The sequence below is a fragment of the Coffea arabica genome, chromosome 5c (genome assembly GCF_036785885.1).
Source record: "Coffea arabica cultivar ET-39 chromosome 5c, Coffea Arabica ET-39 HiFi, whole genome shotgun sequence".
In the NCBI taxonomy this organism is placed as follows: Eukaryota; Viridiplantae; Streptophyta; class Magnoliopsida; order Gentianales; family Rubiaceae; genus Coffea; species Coffea arabica.
Genome location: NC_092319.1, coordinates 7,679,825 through 7,698,988, shown reverse-complemented (window position 1 = coordinate 7,698,988; position 19,164 = coordinate 7,679,825). Strand labels below are relative to the sequence as shown.

The window sequence follows — 19,164 nt, the reverse complement described above, 5'->3', positions numbered from 1 at the left end:
TGTATATCTCCCCGTGATGACTCTCCGTCAACCGGGTTGATATTTTCATATCCGTAGTTCACCACTTACTTCTCATCCGTCCACCATACACCACTTCGGACCCGCACTACATTTATAAGGCGATACTATACGAGTATGCCAAGCGAGATCTCTCAATAGATCAAGATTATCATTTGAGTCTCATGGCTCACCGAGGTTCCCGACCAAGCCCATGCCGGCTCGAGTTCCAAGGTCGGCCTATGAGTTTGGGCGTCCCCCATTTGTCATGTAAATGTCGAGGAGATTCACTCCATCGACGTATGCAATCATAGCATACCATTTCATGTATTCAAGCATTTGATAGGTTTAAGCAGACATTTCAAGTCATGTAAACCAAGCAAATCATGTTAAGCATGAGTCATTCGTTTCGAATGAGAACGAGTGCGATCAAGTACACACTCGACTCCATTTTGTCAAAATCAGTTAAGCTAAGCATGAAATCAGGTGAATCAAGCATGAATCAAGACTTTAGGGTTCAAGTAGGCATACACTTGACACTCACCAAGTTATGCAAGCAAGTAAATTGGAGGAAGAGTTCAAACTTCCACAGTAGGGTCCTCTTGGAGGTCCTCGTGCGTGCCTGAGCAAATAATAGTGAATTATCACCCATATCCCAAATATCGAGGAATAATTCGTTCACTAGTATTACTCTAGGAAATTCCGTGAAAATGAACCTCAATTACTCGTAAATCGAGGTTCGAGAGAGGTTTGATAACATTCAACAATATTTAAGTCTTTATCTAGGAAATCGGGGATAAAACGTTTAGATAACATCAAAAGAATAAAGAGTTCTTGAAAAACTCTATTTCCTTGAAAGTTGGAAAAATTTCAGTTTTGTTATGAATTTTTGAAAAATCGTAACTCACTCGTCATAAGTCAAGAATTGGAAAACTTTATACCGTTGAAAACCTCTTAGAAATTACTGCAAGTTCCTGGAAGACACTTTTCCATGAATCGAAGTGGAAAGTGCTCAAAAATGAGCCTAAAGTTGCTGTTCCAAATCACCCAGGATTGAGCCGGGGTTGGTTTTTCGCTAACTTTGAAAATTCGGCAGAATTCACTCGTTGCAAACCAGCCCTTGACATTTATAGCTCAATTAGAGGTGCAAGTAAGGTTTAGGTCAGAACAAACGGATCGAGAATCGGAGTTTCGAGCACCAATATATGGTAGCTCAAAGTTGGGAAAAATTCAAGACTGTTACAAAATTTCCAGATTTGGTTCCAACTTTGGACCTTTAGTTAAGTACCGAAACGGACTTGGATTGACACCAAATTTTGCAGTATAATACTTCCATATGAAGGTTATCTCTCTATCAAATTTCACGGAAAAATACCCTCGGGAGGGGGGTCATTCAATCAACCAAAGTTTGGAAAAATCCTTAAGGCAATCTGTCCAAATCTAAGATTTTCAAAACGAGCAGTCGCCGTATTTTGATCATAACTCTCTGAATTTAACTCGGAATTGGGAATGGTTGATAGTGTTAGCAAATAAATTCATAGGGCTACAACTTCACAGAAGAAATCGTTACAAGTTTCGGCATGCAACTGGTTCAAAATCAGGCCTCAAGTTGCAGCATCATCAAATCATTTCGGCAGAACGGAGAAACAGGACAGTCGACTTCAGATGAATGGTGTGGCTCACACACATGAAACCAGAATGTACATTATACACCGTTGGAAACATGGGAACGTCTAGTTTCAAATGCCACTGACGGCACTTGATTTCGACGTCGGAGTACGGAGTTATGGACAAAATACAACCACTGGTCTGGATTACGGCGAAACCGTTTTCCAGATTACCAGTTTTTGAAATAAATTCGTTTGAGCAACGAAAACTCAATATTTTTCAACAAAATTTTGTACACAACTTCTACAACCTGTAAACAACATAATCAAGCCTTTAAATCCTCAATTATCTGCAGTAAAGTGACCGAACAGAGCAGGGGTAAAATGGGAACTTTTTGTTTCAAGAGTTAAACAACGTTTCTGTCAAGAATGCACCTTTAATCTACTTCCTTAAGCTCTAATTCAGCAAATAAACTATCATCAAACATCATCACCGCCATCAATCCAAAGTGGGAGTTCATAGAGCCCACATTTCCAACAATCCATGCTACTAAAGTAAAGATTCCAACTCAAATGCGTAAATCAACTTCCATAAGACAAGTTGAAGGTGTTAGATTGTTACCTACTTTGATGGCTGCTCAGATCAGAAAATTTCGGTCCCTATGAAGCCTGAAGACAGCCGTGAAACTCCTCCCTTTTCCAGCCTAAGATGTTGTCCAAGTAAAAAGCTAAACGAATGTGAAGTTTGGTGAGAATCTATGGAAGTTTTGGTAGGAATTTGGTTGAGTTTTGGAAGAAAAGAAATGGTGAAGCTTGGTTGTTCCTTTGCTGCAGTCTAGCCGGCCATTGTAGCAGAGAAAAGGAAATGAATTTCGGCTCTGTAGCCTTTGCGTACAAAAGACGCTTGACGTCAAATCCTTTGATACGTCAAATCAATTTTAACTAGTACCCTACGCGCGCGTTTTGTATCCGATTTCTCTTACGTTTGTTGCACTAGTGCACTAAACCTCTAGGGCCCTCACATTCATATAAATATTATTCATTCTTAATTGTCCCAAAATAATGGTCCAAAGTCCCTCAATTAAGCGCGCACGTGAAAACACGTATTTCTAATTTAGGCGCAATAAAAATTAAAACCTTTGAGAAATTCTTATAACGATCGTACCACTAGTTATTACTTGTGTGTTTAAACCTAAAATTATCTATTTTAGGACCATTGTATATGTCTTAAATTTTTAGCTTATTGTACTCCCAAATGGCTAAAGTTTTTAGACACGTTTCCATTTTTCGCTAAATAGGCTTATAAGAAAATATTTGTTTATTCATCTATATTTTTATTTTTTTTTATTTATCTTTAAAATGAGACACTTTAGAAATATAACGAAACTATAAAACCATGTACTTAGGTCTGAAAAGGATAGAAAATATTATTCGGAATAAATGGGCAATTAAATATACAATGAGCTCGAAATAGGAATTTAAAATAATAAATTTTGCGAGTCCTCACAGGAGTCTAGTATTAATTCCTCAATTAACCTTTCTTAATCTACTATTGATCATTTTTAATTCTCCAATATTAATACACTCCTGATTCAAGTATAGCCTCGAAAACGTATACTTGTTATTTCGAACTAAACGAATTTTTGAAAAGTGAATTTTTCAACAAAATGTTTTAAAATATAAAAGAGGCGTTGTTCCATATCAATGGATTTGTAAATGGTCGAAATGAATAATTCGGAGAAAATGAGTAAATAAATGCTTAAGTAAACTTGTAATATCCGATAAATAAGAAAATTTTTGGGTCCTCACAAAAGCACAAATTGGCGTCAATTCATGGTGCCATCTTCCTCCTCCATTGCCGCCTTGTGGTTGCCTCTACAAATAATTCTTAAACATGCTCCCAAGTCTGATCAGACAAGGACGGACTGTCAAGTACTTTAGTTAGTTAGCTAATTAGTTTAATTAGTTTAACATGCAAATAGTTTAATTAGTTTAATTATTTTAACAAAGGATTTGTTGGTTTTGATGAAAATAATAAAACCTTTCATCTGATAACATGAAAATAATTGGGATAGCCAAGTAAATTCACACACTTTTACCTCAACAATAGGCCCCAATTTTTTTTAGGGGAGGTCAGTGCTATTTCAAAAATTATATGGGAGGTAAGTGTTAGTGTCAGAAACCTCAGGGGAGGTTTCTGCAATTATCCCTTTATCTTGATTGTTTGGCCATTCCAAGTTTATGAAGTAGTCAACTTTCCCCGCTTTAATGGTCCCGGTAAATATGATCAATGATGAGTGTTGAGGAATAGTTGGATCATTTACCCAAACTAATTACAATTGTGCAAAACGTACTTATTACTCCCTTTGTCACAATAAGTTTGACACTTTTCGGGAACTGTGTTTTTTTTATCAACAGTCACCTAATTTTGCTTGATTTCCTTTTGTATCCCTTTTGTATCCCAAACTAATTACAATTGTGCAAAACGTACTTATTACTCCCTTTGTCACAATAAGTTTGACACTTTTCGGGAACTGTGTTTTTTTATCAACAGTCACCTAATTTTGCTTGATTTCCTTTTGTATCCCTATTTGTAGCCAGTTTACGATGAAAGAATGAATGCAATTGTGGGCCCTTAATTACTTTGGTAATCTATTAATAACCATTTGAAGTATACATAGGTTCACACTCTAGAGTTATCATAGTTTCATGCAAAGTAGCTCCGCTATTTTAGCAATCTTGGAAAAGATGAGATATATTATTTGGGACCCACAATAATTCTTGAAACCTCTCATGACCATGTGAATAAAGGGCAATGCTTGGAACGACACTAAATTTATTTATCTATTTTTAGTAAGATGACATAATTTTGGGACGAACCAAAAAGAAAAGTACGACACTTTTAATGGGACGAAGGAAGTATCAAATAATTTAATTGTTACTTCTCTAATGCAAGCCACTTTATTCCAAACTTTTTGTGTTTTCCGTGGAGACATGGACTTTTCCTTGGCTCAATTTATTTTTCATCCTTCTACAATTGTTAGATTAATTTCTGTTTGCTGGAAGAGACCCCCGGTGAATTTTTGCAAATTAAACACAGATGCGAGTGCAGTACATGGTAGGGTGGCGGGTGGTGGTTTGGTGTGTGATCACAGAGGTAACTTGGTTTTTGCGTTCTATGAAGAGTTTGGGGGAAGCTGAGGTGTTGGAGGCAGAGATTCAGGCATTATTATTTGGTCTTCAATTGTGTAGTGAAAGAAATGTTTCCTATTATATGGTCGTAAATCAATTTAATTCCAATGAAGTTTTGAACATGTTGCCTACAAAGTTTAAAGTTGCATACGAGAATTTGCCTTATTTTAGTCAATTTTGAGGATTTTCCGTGTTCATTGAGTTCAAATTTCACAAAATGCAAAAAAAAAAAAAAAAAAAAAAGACGCAAGGAAAAAGAAAACTTACCAGGTAAGAGCCGGTAAGAGCCTGCAATGATACACTACATTAGAAGAAAAACAGTACCACCTTCTCAGCATTATAAGAGTAAACTAGGCTTTAATTGCAGTCCAAAAAATGTAAGGCAGCATGCATTTTGTACCAATTATTGCAAGTAGAACAGCGCGCACCACACTAAATGCTATAAAAGACATACTCTGCTCTCAATGCCGCAGTAAAGTTGTCACAATTTAGTTCCATCATTTTTGGTTTAGCACTACAATACTCCATAAACTTGCCAACTCCGAAGTTTAACAAGTTTAGCTATTCACTGTTAGTATTAACTCAATTGTAAGTGTACATTGTCCTTGCTAGTCCATTTCAAAGTCACGGATTGTATTTGACCTACAAAGTACCACGTAGAAGATTAGAATAGCAAAAGAAAGTGTGAAAGGGAAAACATAAGAAAGCCTAACAAGCAAAAACAGAAAAAAGGACTGATTTTCAGAGTAATATTGGTTATAGCAGAGTTAATGGATATTAGTAATGGTTGACCTTCAGCTCTGGATTTAAGAAAAAGAAGCAATTATGCAATACATTATAACAATTCAGATCTGACAAACAATTATGGAATACTATTTATTACATCTTCGAGAAAGCACTTCAAGGAAGCATAGGATGATCCTCCTCCATTTAGAGTCAATCTGCTCTTTTCTTTGATTTCCTTTACCTTCTCTCTGATTTCATTCTCAGGATCCATCAGATGTTTAATCCCTCTTTCAATCACATTTGCAGTCAAAGTCTCACTACTCACACCCAGTAGCAGATCTTTTCTGAAATCTATTTTGATCTCCACTGCCGTTGCCAAGTCCTTCACCATTAAGAACGCATTCGTCTGCTGCTCTGCATAAAGCGGCCAAGTTGCCACTGGCACACCGCACCAAACGCTTTCCAATATTGAGTTCCAACCACAGTGAGAAACAAAGCCCCCCACAGCAGGATGGGATAGAACTGCCGCCTGTGGTGCCCATCCAATAACTTTTCCAACCGCAGCAGTTCGCGGCAAGAACCCTTCTGGCAAGACTTCATCCAGGTTCTCATACTCACCGGGAAACTCAAATGTTTCTTTAGGTGGAGGCCTTCTCAATGACCAGAGGAATCGATATCCACTGCACTCGAGTGCATGGGCAATTTCCTTCACTTGGTCACCATCAAAACTACCTCCACTACCAAAGCAAAGGAACACAACAGAACATTCTGGCTGAAGATCGAGCCATTTCATAATCATCTCAGTTTCTTGATTTTGACTATTGCTTCCCTTCAGATTCAATACAGGCCCTACTGCATATACTGGTGGGACGGTTTTATCATTGCTCAAGGCGTGAATCGCATGGGATTCTAGCTCAAAGAAAGTGTTAACTATGATTCCCTTGGTCTCCTTGAATCTTCTGACCTGATTGAGGATTATGTCGCCAATTCCTTCCTTGTCAAAGAGTCCCGGAGGCAAAACTTTAGCTGGAACAGGATTGATGTAAGTAGGCACAGCTAAATGAACGTCCGAATTCTCATAACGTCTCAAATCTTGTTTGAGATCATCTCTCAGACTTTGCAAATGGAATACAAGGCCAAGCATCGCAGCACCAGATGTGTAGAATATATAGCAAGGAACTCCAAATTCATTGGCTACATCAATGAAGGAGGTGCAAAACATATCTATGACAATTCCACTGAGATCAGACGAAACAGAATTGGATATTTCAGCAAGAACCTCCTTCACACAACTTTTATGGCTGTCGATAAATTGAAACAGAAATGAATGAGAAAATGTCAATTGTGAAGAAGGCTCTTCTTTGATGAGCTCAAGGAACCTTATGCGCGAACTCAAAGACGCTGACAATGAATTTCTGTAGCTAATGATGTTTGTATCAAAGGGCAGCTTCATAATTAGAACAGAAATAGACAATTGTTCCTCACGTTCAATGAGAAGCTTTGCTAGTTCGACACTTGATACTAAATGACCCATCCCTGGTGAAGGAATGAACACGAGCTCTGCTTTCTTCATTTCATTCATCTTCTCCGTTAACCTCACTCTGTGGACTAGATTGAAGATGAAGTTCCAAAAAATTTATTCGCCTTTCTAGTTTCTCCCTAGCTTGTGAGTTGTGATACAAGAATATGGATGTGTATTCTATCCAGTTTACTTCAAAAGCAGATGTGATGTTAATACAAATTGCAGTAACTATGTAGACACTAAAACAAGAAATACAGATAATAAAATCGTAGATGAAGATAAGGTTTGTAAATGTAGACAACCTAAACTACCAATGCCCGTGATGCGGTATTTTTGACGTGCGAGTCCCTCCATAATTTCAAAATTTTCCTTTATCTTCAATCCCCACCATTATTTTTAAAGGATTTACTACAATTCCTTTTGATATCATAACGTTAGAGTCATTTGAATTGCTATTTTCTGGAATTTTTCCATAAAAAAATATACTGTAACAATTCGATATATGTGAAGTAAAAAGACAAATTAAAAAATGTGTTTATGAAAAACATAAAATTTTTTTGGAGAAAATTGCAATCCAAACAAGACCTAGATTAGATTTTTCCGTTGAAAGTGTGTTTGGATTGAAGATTATTTCACTTTATTTACATTTTATTTACACACACTAATTTGCTTACATCATCAACACATTTTCCAATTACTTTTTTATCTCACATACATTATATAAAAAAAGGTGCTACAGTACTTTTTCGCAAATTTATCTCAAATAATTAACAATCCAAAATTATCTCAAATAAGAGATCATTATTGAGGATACAAATCTCAAAACAAGTTTCCATAATAGATCATAAAATTTTCCTTTTAAATGATAGAATCACGTCCAACAATTGCCGCAAACCTCTGGTGATCCAATGCATCAATCATTGTTAGTCTGAGAGTTATTGGTGATTATATAAACGCCAACTATATATATATATATATATACATTATTACAATTTTTGGTTATAATAAGTGCTGTTTACCTAAATATCTGTTTATATTTTTTTTAACTATTTCCAAATTTTAAGGCATACTTTTAGAAATCTCCTGTAAAGTTTTTGACGACTTTGAAAAATGTCATTGGCCTCTTTTATTTTCAATTAAGTTACAACAATTTCAACTATTTAAAATATAAGTTAATATCATCATTAAGGATACAATCTAAGCAACAGTTTCAGAGAAGAGACCGTAAAATTTTCCTGTTTTCAGTATAGTAGAATCACATTTAACAATTGCTGAAAACCTCCGGTGATCCAATGCATCAGTCATTTTTAATATCAGTTATAGGTGATTGTATACACACCAACTATGAATATAAACATTATAACAACCTTTGGTTATAAGAAATACTATTTACCTAAGTGTCTCTTTATATTTTCTAAAGTATTGCCAAATTTTGAGGGATAACTTTAGAAACTTTCCCTGAGATTTTTGACAAAATCATTTAGCACCCTTGAATTTTGAGAGATGTCATTGACCTCCTTTATTTTCAACATTTTCAATATATTTCACGACATATGAGTAAAAATATATTAATTCAAGGCAAAAAAACAAAGACAAAAAATGCATGAAGGCATAAGTTTGATGTGATAAAATATACCAACAATGACTATCAGCAATATGTTTTTTTGAGGCCCAAAAAAATTAAAAATTTATTTGAAATGCTTTTAAGGTTTGGTGCCCTGAGGGCACTAGATGAGGAATGAGCCCGGTACTATTTTTTAGAAGAAGGTAAAATTCTCGTGTGAAAGTGTTGCAATTCAAGAGGTGGGTACTAATTTAAAAACTTTAATATTGGATCCAATTTCATTTTTTATGTGCTTATCAAATAACTTTCTTAAATGTATTGGCATTTTGGGTTAACCGAAGGAGTTTTATAATTGTTTAGAATCTTAAAATTCTTGTTATCCAAATCAATGGCTTGAGTATTAAAAGAAAAAAGAAAAGTTCTGAAAATTATACCAAAAAACTTATTTGAGATTTTTCTTAAGGTACAAACAGCTACTTTCTTAATCTTTAAAGCTTTTCAGGTCATATTTATGAAATTTGTAATTTTTGTAGAAGTTTGAATTTTTTTGTCCAAATTATAACACAAAAACTATTAAAGAATCACTCAACCCAGTTAAAAACTTATAATTTCGCTTAACAAATTACATTGGTCAGGTTTTGAAATATTGAGGGATTAAATTTGTATGTTTTGATAATTAAAGAACCACAAGAAAAGGGCAATTTTCTGAAACAAGTTATCTTCTCTCTTAAAATAAATATTCTAATGATATATTTTAAAATGGGTTGAGAATGTTACAAAAAAGTTTAAAATAGGGGAATTCAATGATATTTTTTAAATTTTAAGGGTGCTAAGTAATCTTGTTAGAAACCATAAGGATGGTTTATGAAATTATCCCAAATTTTATTCCTGATCCTTTTGCGTTGCTGGCAGCCACCGTAATGTCCATTGTAATGTCTAATTCTCTACAACTTGTGGATGTCTCAACTCAGGCCAAGTCTACATCTTATCCAAATTCCAAAGAATACCCACTCCAAGTCTGCATCATATCCATAGAAATGCGGGGTTCCAAGATTTTTGGTATATTGGGGCACAATAATATAAGGAAAGGGAACATATTGACTCAAGATGGAGAGGGGTAGGAAAAGTTATCGATGTAAGTATTTCTAAATGATGTAAGAGTACTTTAACAAGTTGTAATTCATTAATAAATAACTTGTACATCTTTATAATAGAAATGTTAGGGGAAAACACCTCGATAGAGTCCACTAAAGAGCCCAATATATAAGTCAGGAACTCAACTCTGACCCAAAAGTTTAAGCTATTAGGTCTTAGTCCCTTACTTACATATTAACCACTCTTCTCTATCTCTCGGATCAATGTGAGGCACAATCCTTTAGTCATGAACCTAACAAATCTCCCCCTTCATGAGTAACCCCCACATTAAATCCAAATTTACAAGCCCTTTTTTTGAACCCATTTTAATACTTAATGCAAGTCCACCTTTATCACCAAGGTCACATCTTCTCTCAAATATGGACCCACTTTTCTTCAACATCTAAACTGCATTTTGGACTCCTGCCAACCCTTTGGCTTCTTGGTCTAACATCAACCGGACCCCCTGCCAAACTCATGGCACACCTAATCCAACACCAACCAAACTTCTTGGCACTTCGATCCACCATCAAGAAGAGAATTTTCACCTGATCCAACTCCGAGAAGAATCCACTTGCCCATGAGTAGCCCAGTCTCACAACCTGAAACTCTTATAGCAATTTGTTAGGAGAAAACACCTCAAGAGAGTCCACCAAAGATCCCAATATTTAAGTCAGAAACCCAACTCTGACCCAAAAGTTTAAATTATTAGATCTTGGGCCCTTACTTATATATTAACCGCTCTTTCTCCATCTCTCGGATCAATGAAGGATACAATCCTTTACTCATGAACCTATCAGAGTTTCAGGTTGCGAGATTTGGCAATGAGCAAAATTCGTGGTCGGATCCTAATTAACTATTAAGATCAAGAGGATTGGTAACTGTTACTAATTGAACAATTTAATAAGTGGTATCTTTGTTTCAATGACTTGATAGAAAACATTGATGGTGAAAGATGAGAAGTCGAAAAGCGTGGAGATACTTGACGGTGAATCTAGACAAGTAATTCAAGGGTCAAAGAAAAGGTGGAGTCCAATGTTGATTTTGGACGTGAATCGGTGGAGACTTTCTCACACCTCCAATGGTCGATACTTCATTCCGGTGAATTTTAGATTTCGATTATGTTTTTTGGGTGATGTGGCACTTGTCCCAAAAAAATAAAAAGATCAAATTTTCATGCGCCAGAAAACTCTGATAGTTACGAGTTTTTTGTTTTAGGTAGAGTCTTGGAAACCATACATGGCGAGACAATTCTGAAGATGGGAAGAAGTATGGTGATTTTACCACTTGGTTGCCTCAATGATCAGGGTTAGAGTTCATAGAAGGGGATCTCAAATTGCAAGTGGTGGTGAGAAAAAATCATGCAAAGGGAGATGCTGAATTGAGGCACTTTCTCACGAGTCAACTAGAGGTTGGACTCGAAGTAATTACACATGTTCATTTACCGATTAAATCAATTTGGTGTCAGGACTATATTGATTCAGATGTGTAGTTCGGTACCATATTATTTGGTAGTTGAAGACAAATGATTGCTAAAAGAAATTTTCGCCAAGGTGGAGATTTGTTAGGAAATTGGATTAATTTCTTTTAGATAGAATTCTTGTTTTGTGTGAAAATAATTAGTTTCTTAATTGGTTTTAGTTACTCAAAATAGTAGTCAAGGAATATTCTATTTAGTTTAGAATTAGAAGTTACTTCCTTTTCTATACAACTCTAGGAATTAGAATTGGTTTTCTATTATTATTTGGGTTTTGACCAAATAATGTTCTCTATAAATGGATGGGTTGGTATACTACAAAAAGACACGCAAAGGCATACAGGAGGCAATATGTAGCCTTATATATGGGGTGGTGAGAGAGGGTTCTTGGGAGATGATAAATGCTATACAAGAGTTGGGTTTGGATTCAAGTTGTATTCTTGTATAGGATTTTCCTCTCATAATAAAGAACGAGTTTCTCTCCATGGATGTAGACTCAATGGTGGAGCCGAACCACGTTAAATATTGTGTGTTGTCTATCTCTCATGCTTGTAGTTTGTTCATCATTAAATTGTTGTGCACTTGATGTCTCAATAGTTGCTTGTTCCGTGTTTGGATCCTAACAAGAAATTTTTAAAATATAACAAAGAAATTACATTTTACTACTATTCATATCAGTCCGCACGTGATAGTTATATTAGACTTACGTGGCATTTTTTGATTCTTACAACTCAAATTATTTTGCCTTGTTAACAAATTTGGATCGATGAATTATTAGGGTTCACAATCGTCCCTACACTCTGTCCAACCTAAGATATCCCGCTTGAAGTCATAGTACTTGATTCACAATCAAATCAATATAGTTGTGTCACTGTCCAGTAATTAAGTCATGCAATTATTTCAACTTTGAGGAGGATTGGCTTAGCTCAACCTTCTGCAATTTGATGGACAAACTGACATTAATTTACACTTTGCCCCTCTAAATTGGGTCTTAGAAACAATATGCCTTTCAAATATTTTGAGTATATACAGTTAAGCTCCTACAATGACCAATCAAAGAACACAGATAATGTTTTAGCCAAAAATTCAATGATAATGACATTAACGGCCAAGTATAATAGTTGTATGGTCAAAGAATCAGAAATATTCTAGGAATCTTTAAAATATGCAACGCTCCACTCTCTGTTTCTAAATTATCAAGTTAAGGTGGATCCAACAATATTCATTCATCAGAAAAAGTTGAGAGAAAACATTTGAGTGTTCTCATTTCTCACACAAGAAAACCAAAGCTAAAGCTATGTTTTTCTTTATTTATGTTTTTTTCAATATTTGTGTTTGGATAGGAGGTTGTTTGAAATGTTATCTAGAATAATTATTGTAGCATTTTTTAAATGATCTAATGTATGTGAAATAAAAGATAGTTTAAAAAATAAAAAAATTAAATTTTATGATGCAAACAAATAATTTTTTTGTAAATAATGCCTATTCAAATGCGCTTGTTTTGATACTCAAAACAACCTTTATAATGAGAAAAATGTCCATGCATGTAAAAAATTGATGTATAGATTTAAGGGTTTCTTGTATTGTGTTCTGAATAAATTCCAAGTCTTCGGTTGTTAGGGAGAAACATCTTAGAGAGAGGCCATCAAAGAGCCTAAAATCTAAGTCAAGAATTCAATTCTGAGCTAAAAGTTTAACCTTTTAGATTTTGGACCCTTATTTATATGTTAAATACTCTTTCTCTATCTCTCAACTAATGTGGGATACAATTCCTTACACATAACCTAACAATATTTCCTTTCATAAGCAATCTCTCACATTGAATCCAAGTTTACAAACTCTTCTCTGAGTTCACTTTAATACTTAACACAAAATCATTTTAACACATAAGGTCACCTCATTTTTCAATCATGGACCAACTCTTTTCAATATCTAAACTGGATTTTGGACCCCTGCCAACCCTTGACTCTTTGGTCTAACGCCAACTGGACCCTCTGCCAAATCCATAGCGCACTTGATCCAATACCAGTCAAACTCCATGATACTTTGGTCCACCATCCAGAAGAGAATTTTAATCAGTTCAATTCTGAGAAAAATTCACTTGTCCATGAGTAATTTATATTCATAACCAGAAAATTTGATATCATTTGTTAGGCAGAAACACTTTTAAGAGAGATCCCTTGGGATTGAGACACGGAACAAACGACCATTAAAAAATAAAAAACACAACAATTTAATTAGAAACAAGCCACAAACATGAATGATAAATGACACACAAGATTTAACATGATTTGTTAAGAAATTGGTTTAATTTCTTTTAGACAGATTTTTTATTTTGTGTGGAAGTAACTAATTACCTAATTGGTTTTAGTTACTTGAAATAGTAGTTAAGAAATTTCCTATTTTGATTAAGATTAGAAGTCATTTTCTATTCTGTACAAGTTTAGGAATTAGTACTAGTTTCCTATTGTTATTTGGATTTTTTGCCAAATAATGTTATCTATAAATAGGTGGGTTGACATATTATACAAGAGACACACAAGGGCACACAAGAGGTAACATATAGCCTTATACATGGGTGATGATATAGGGTTCTTGGGAGATGAAAGATGGTATACAAGGGTTGGGATTGAGTTCAAATTGTATTCTTGTATAGGATTTTCCTCTCATAATAAAGAATAGATTTCTCTTCATGGACGTTGGTTCAATGATGAAGGCGAATCATGTTAAATATTATATGTCATTTATCTTTTATACTTGTGGCTTATTTATCATTAAATTGTTATGTATTTGATACCTCAATAGTTGTGTGTTTCGCACTTAGATCCTAACAAGTGGTATCAGAGTTTGATTGCGAGATTGGGTTACTCACAAGTACTTGGATCCTAACAAACTGAATGGTTGGATCAAGAGTTTGGTGGTTCAAGGTTGGATCCTGGTTAACTATTGAGATCAAATGGATTAAGAGTTGTCACTAATTAAATAATTTAATGAGTGATATCCTTGTTTCAATAGTTTGACAAAAAGCATTGATGGTGAAAAATGGAAGACCGAAAAGCATGGAGACACTTGACGGTGAATCTAGGCAGGTGATTCAAGTGTTAAGAAAAATGTGGAGTCCAATGTTGATTTTGGATGTGAATCGGTGAAGACTTTCTCACACCTCCAACGGTTGATATTTCATGCCGGTGGCTTTTAGATCTCGGTTATGTTCTTTAGGTGGTGTGGCATGTGCTCTAGAAAAACAAAGAGATTTAATTTCCAAGCGCCAGAAGATTTTGACAGTTACAAGTTTTTTGTTTTGGGTGGAGTTTTAAAAATCACACATGGCGAGACAGTCTTGAGAATGGAAAGAAATATGGTGATTTTATACTTGATTGCCTTAATGATTAGGGATAGAACTCACAGAAGGGGATCTCGAATTGCAAGTGGTGGTGAGAAGAAATCTTATAAAGGGATATGGTAAATTGAAGCACCTTCTCATGAGTCAACTGGAAGTTGGATTTGGGGTAACTACACATGTTCATTTGTGTCAGGACTGTATTGATCCGGGTGTATAATTCAGTAACATATTATTTGATAGTTGAAAGCAAATTGTTGTTAAAAGAAATTTTCGTGAAGGTGGAGATTTGATAGGAAATTGGTTCAATTTCTTTTAGACATGTTTCTTATTTTGTATGAAAGTAAATAGTTTTCTAATTGATTTTAGTTACTTAAAGTAGTAGTCAAAGAATTTCTTATTTTCTTTAAAATTAGAAGTTATTTACTATTCTGTATAAGTCTAGGAATTAGCACTAGTTTTCTGTTGTTATTTGGATTTTTATCCAAATAATATTATCTGTAAATAGGTGGGCTGACATACTATACAAGAAACACATAAGAGCACACAAGAGGCGACATATAGCCTTATACATGGGTGGTGAGAATGGGTTATTGGGAGATGAGAGATGGTATACGAAAATTGGGTTTGAATTCAATGTGTATTCTTGTATAGGATTTTCCTCTTATAATAAAGAGCGGATTTCTCTCTGTAGATGTAGCTTCAATGGTGGAGTCGAACTATCTTAAATATTGTGTGTTGTTTATCTTTCATACTTGTGACTTATTTTTCATTAAATTATTGTGTGTTCCGCGCTTGAATCCTAACATGATTCGATGCCATCATTGAATTTATGTTCACGGAGAGAAATCTATTTTTCATTATGAAAGAAAAACCCTACATAAGAATATAACTTGAATTCAATACCAACCATTATATACCATCTCTTATCTTCTAAAAATCCTCTCTCATTCTTTGTATAAGGCTACATATCGCTACTTCTAAGATTTATTTTACAAAAAATAGAAAAAGCAAGTGAAGGTGACAATAGTACAAGATAAAACAAAGATTAAAAAAATTAGAGAAGGAAAGATTGAGAAAAAAAAAAAGAAAAGAAAAATAAGAATAAAGAAACTAAGTACTAGTGGTCAAACCACTACTTTTAGAGTAGTTGGTCACGGGGAAGAGTTTTAAAACTCTCCTTAGATGTAGGATCAAATCCCCCCTTTGGGTCCCCACTTCCCTCACCCCCTTCTTTTGACCCCTTTGGATCCTCCAATTCCCCCACTCCCCCTTCCCAACAAATTTCACCAGTTGGGTCCCCCTTTCCCCTCTCCCTAGCAGTCTCCTCCCCTCTTCCTCCTTCCCCTCCCTTTGATTTCTTTGGATCCCCCTTTCCTTAACATAGAGTAAGAGCAAATATAGAATAAAATATATAACATGCCAAAAAAAAAAAGAATACTAGTGATCAAAACCATAGATTGGGTCTCTCCTTATTTCCCTTACCCCAGGTCAAAACCAAAGATTCAACAAAAATTTATTTAAACAACCACACAAATTTGGAGAACAAGCTCATATATGAATCAATCTAGTAATTATCCAAGAACAAGTTATGTCTCCATACCATTGCCGCCGCCAACTCTGTTGTCAATCGCCACTGCCTCCATTGCATTTTTCATATTTCATCGCTATCCCTTTTTCTCTGTTTCAAACACACACTGACAATGACGAACAGGCCTTGTCACAATTTGTTTTTGGGATTTAATAGCCCAGGAAATTACCCTTCTATTAATTAGAATATGATTTTCTATCCAGAATCTGATCTACCCATATTTGTTAATGGGTGATTTTCGTTGAGTCCATTTATGATTGAATATGAGCTATTGCATCAGTGTGTGTTTCTAATATTTCTAGGAGTTTTCTGAAGACTTTGGAAGAATTTTCGATTTAAGCACGTTTTTACCCACATTTTGTGTTTTTTTTTTCATATCAAGTTTATTGAAATATTCAAACTTTAAAGCTCAAACCTTGACAAAAAAAAAATTTTTTAACTGACATTGGCAATTGGAGCGGAATGCTTCAACTCTGGCGTCTTGTTAGGACAAATCACGGTTTTAGTATCTGACCGTATACTGTATACGGGGAAGGATGAAGAAAGATAAGTTGTAAAGTACAAATTATGGTTTTAGTAATTGATTGCATAAGGGGAACGAAGAAGAAAGATAACTGGTAACAGATTTTTGATGGGAATTCTCGGAGTTTTGTCATATATTTGCCGTGACATCACTTCGTTAGTTGACTGACACGGATGTTTTTGTTATGGAGCTTTGAGTTTGAGGGACCTTTTCATAGTTTTGTTAAAAATGAGGGGCTGATTTGTTATTTGATCAAACCATAGGAGAGATAAATGTAATTAATCCTAAAATTTCAGGAAAAAGGGGATAGAAGGGTACAAGGAAAAAGAAAATCGTATCAGGCAAGAGCCAGCAAGGAACACAGAGCACATCACAAGAAACGAAGAACCATGTGCAATTATAGATGATCAGAATAGCCAAAAAGGAAGAAGAAAAGGAAAAACAGATGGATAAAGGAACGAGACTCCATTAATTGATTAATTCTCACTGACTCCCAAAACAGAATTGATAATAGCAGAGTTCATGAATGTAGTAGTAGTTGATCTTCAGCTATGAATTTATGAAAAATAAGCGATCCTGTAATCCATTATCACTATTCAATTCTGGCATACAGTCATGGAATGTTATCTGCAACATCTTCAAGAAAAAGCCTCAAGGAAGAAAAGGACGATCCTCCTTCATTGGGAGCCAACCTGCTCTTCTCTTTCATTTGCTTCACCTTCTCTCTGATCTCATTCTCAGGATCCATTAGATGTTTAATCCCTCTTTCAATCACATCTGCACTCAAAATCTCACTACTCACACCCATTACGAAATCCCTTTTGAAATCTATTTTGATCTCCACTGCCATTGCCAAGTCTTTCACCATTAGGAATGCATTCTCCTGCTGCTCTCCATAAAGCGGCCAAGTTGCCACTGGCACACCGCACCAAACGCTTTCCAATATTGAGTTCCAACCACAGTGAGAAACAAAGCCCCCCACAGTAGGATGGGATAGAACTGCCGCCTGTGGTGCCCATCCAATAACTTTTCCAACGGCTGCAGTTCTACCCTTCTGGCAAGACTTCATCCAGGTTCTCATACTCACTTGGAAACTCAAAATTTTCTTTAGGTGAAGGCCTTCTCAATGACCAGAGGAATCGATATCCACTGCGCTCGAGTGCATAGGCAATTTCCTCCACTTGGTCACCATCAAAACTACCTGCACTACCAAAGCAAAGGAACACAACAGAACATTTTGGCTGAAGATCTAGCCATTTCATAATCATCTCAGTTTCTTGATTTTGACTATTGCTTCCCTTCAGATTCAATACAGGCCCTACTGCATATACTGGTGGGATGGTTTTATCATTGCTCAAGGCGTGAATCGCATGGGATTCTAACTCAAGGAAAGTGTTAATTATGATTCCCTTGGTCTTCCTGTATCTTTGTGCCTGATCCAGGACCATGTCGACACCTCCATCCTTCTCAAACAATGCAGATGACAAAAGTTTAGCTGGAACAGGATTGATGTAAGTAGGCAAAGCTAATTCAACGTCTGAATTCTCGTAATAGCTCACTTCTTCATTGAGATCATCCCTCAGACTTTGCAACTGGAATAAAACGCCAAGCGTTGCAGCACCACCTGGGTAAAATATATAGGAAGGAACCCCAAATTCATTGGCTACATCAATCAAAGAGGTGCAAAACATGTCTATGACGATCCCACCAAGATGCGACGAAACAGAATTGGATATTTCAGCAAGAACGTCCCTCACACAACTTTTATGGTTGTCGATAAATCGAAAGAAAATCGAAAGAAAAGACGACAATTGAGAAGAAGGCTCTTCTTTCATGAGCTCAAGGTACCTTATGTGCAAATTCGGAGTTTCTAACAACGAATTTGTGTAGCTACTGACTTTTGGATCAAAGGGCAGCTTCATAATCAGGACGGTGATCGATAATCGTTCATCACATTCAATGAGAAGCTTTGCTAGTTCAACACATGACACTAAGTGGCCAATCGCTGGCATAGTAACGAAAACCAGCTCTGCTTTTTTCATTTCTTTCGTTTTCTCTGCTAACTTTAGCCAGTTGATTGAAGATGGAAATCCAACCTTTATCTTTCTAGTTTCTACTCAGCTTGCAAACGCATGCCACATGTATCTTATCCGTTTACATGAAGAGCAGATGTGATGCCTTTCTCTAGTGAATCGAGTAGAAATAAAAAACTACCATGTTTTCAGGATTTTTACTCGATAAATGTAAATGTACTATCAATAAATTGCTTTGTCATGTTGAATCGTGAAATTTTATTATCATTAATCAAGGGGTAAAAAACAAAAAAGCCCGTGGTTTCATATCATACGCGTCGGTATCCCGTGGTTTGAATTATTCTGAAAAGTCGACAGAAAGCATCAAATGTAAGGCTTTTGTATTAAATGCACTGAAAAGGCGCATGTTTCTTGCAAAAAATAAGTTTTTATCACAAACTTTCACCAGATATACCTAT

At 35.5% G+C, this 19,164-nt stretch overlaps 2 protein-coding genes and 1 long non-coding RNA gene across 3 annotated transcripts; all 3 read right to left on the bottom strand.

The window, feature by feature from the left end:
- Nucleotides 1-447: 447 nt before the first annotated feature.
- LOC113690065 (uncharacterized) lies at nucleotides 448-2,578 on the bottom strand. Its single transcript, XR_003448312.2, has 2 exons — nucleotides 2,227-2,578; nucleotides 448-619 (listed from the first exon to the last, which is right to left on the bottom strand). It is a non-coding gene; the product is annotated as an uncharacterized lncRNA (long non-coding RNA).
- Nucleotides 2,579-5,080: 2,502 nt separating this feature from the next.
- Nucleotides 5,081-7,291, bottom strand: LOC113689929 (anthocyanidin 3-O-glucosyltransferase 2-like). The gene is made up of 2 exons (XM_027207751.2): nucleotides 5,680-7,291; nucleotides 5,081-5,438 (listed from the first exon to the last, which is right to left on the bottom strand). The coding sequence occupies exons 1-2, from the start codon at nucleotides 7,102-7,104 to the stop codon at nucleotides 5,421-5,423; spliced, it is 1,443 nt and encodes a 480-aa protein (XP_027063552.2). The 5' UTR covers nucleotides 7,105-7,291; the 3' UTR covers nucleotides 5,081-5,420.
- Nucleotides 7,292-17,286: 9,995 nt separating this feature from the next.
- LOC113689133 (UDP-glucose flavonoid 3-O-glucosyltransferase 6-like) lies at nucleotides 17,287-18,715 on the bottom strand. The gene is made up of 2 exons (XM_072049874.1): nucleotides 17,724-18,715; nucleotides 17,287-17,608 (listed from the first exon to the last, which is right to left on the bottom strand). Exons 1-2 carry the CDS (start codon nucleotides 18,713-18,715, stop codon nucleotides 17,287-17,289), a joined length of 1,314 nt encoding a protein of 437 aa, XP_071905975.1.
- Between the last annotated feature and the right edge of the window lie 449 nt (nucleotides 18,716-19,164).

What these genes read in the sequence shown, in the direction of transcription:
- LOC113689133 (XM_072049874.1), bottom strand. Translation starts at nt 18,715, where the DNA reads ATGAAAAAAGCAGAGCTGGTTTTCGTTACTATGCCAGCGATTGGCCAC. An exon ending in GATGAAGTCTTGCCAGAAGG is followed by an intron (nt 17,609 to 17,723) that starts GTAGAACTGCAG and finishes AATATTGGAAAG; the next exon opens with CGTTTGGTGCGGTGTGCCAG.
- LOC113689929 (XM_027207751.2), bottom strand. Translation starts at nt 7,104, where the DNA reads ATGAATGAAATGAAGAAAGCAGAGCTCGTGTTCATTCCTTCACCAGGG.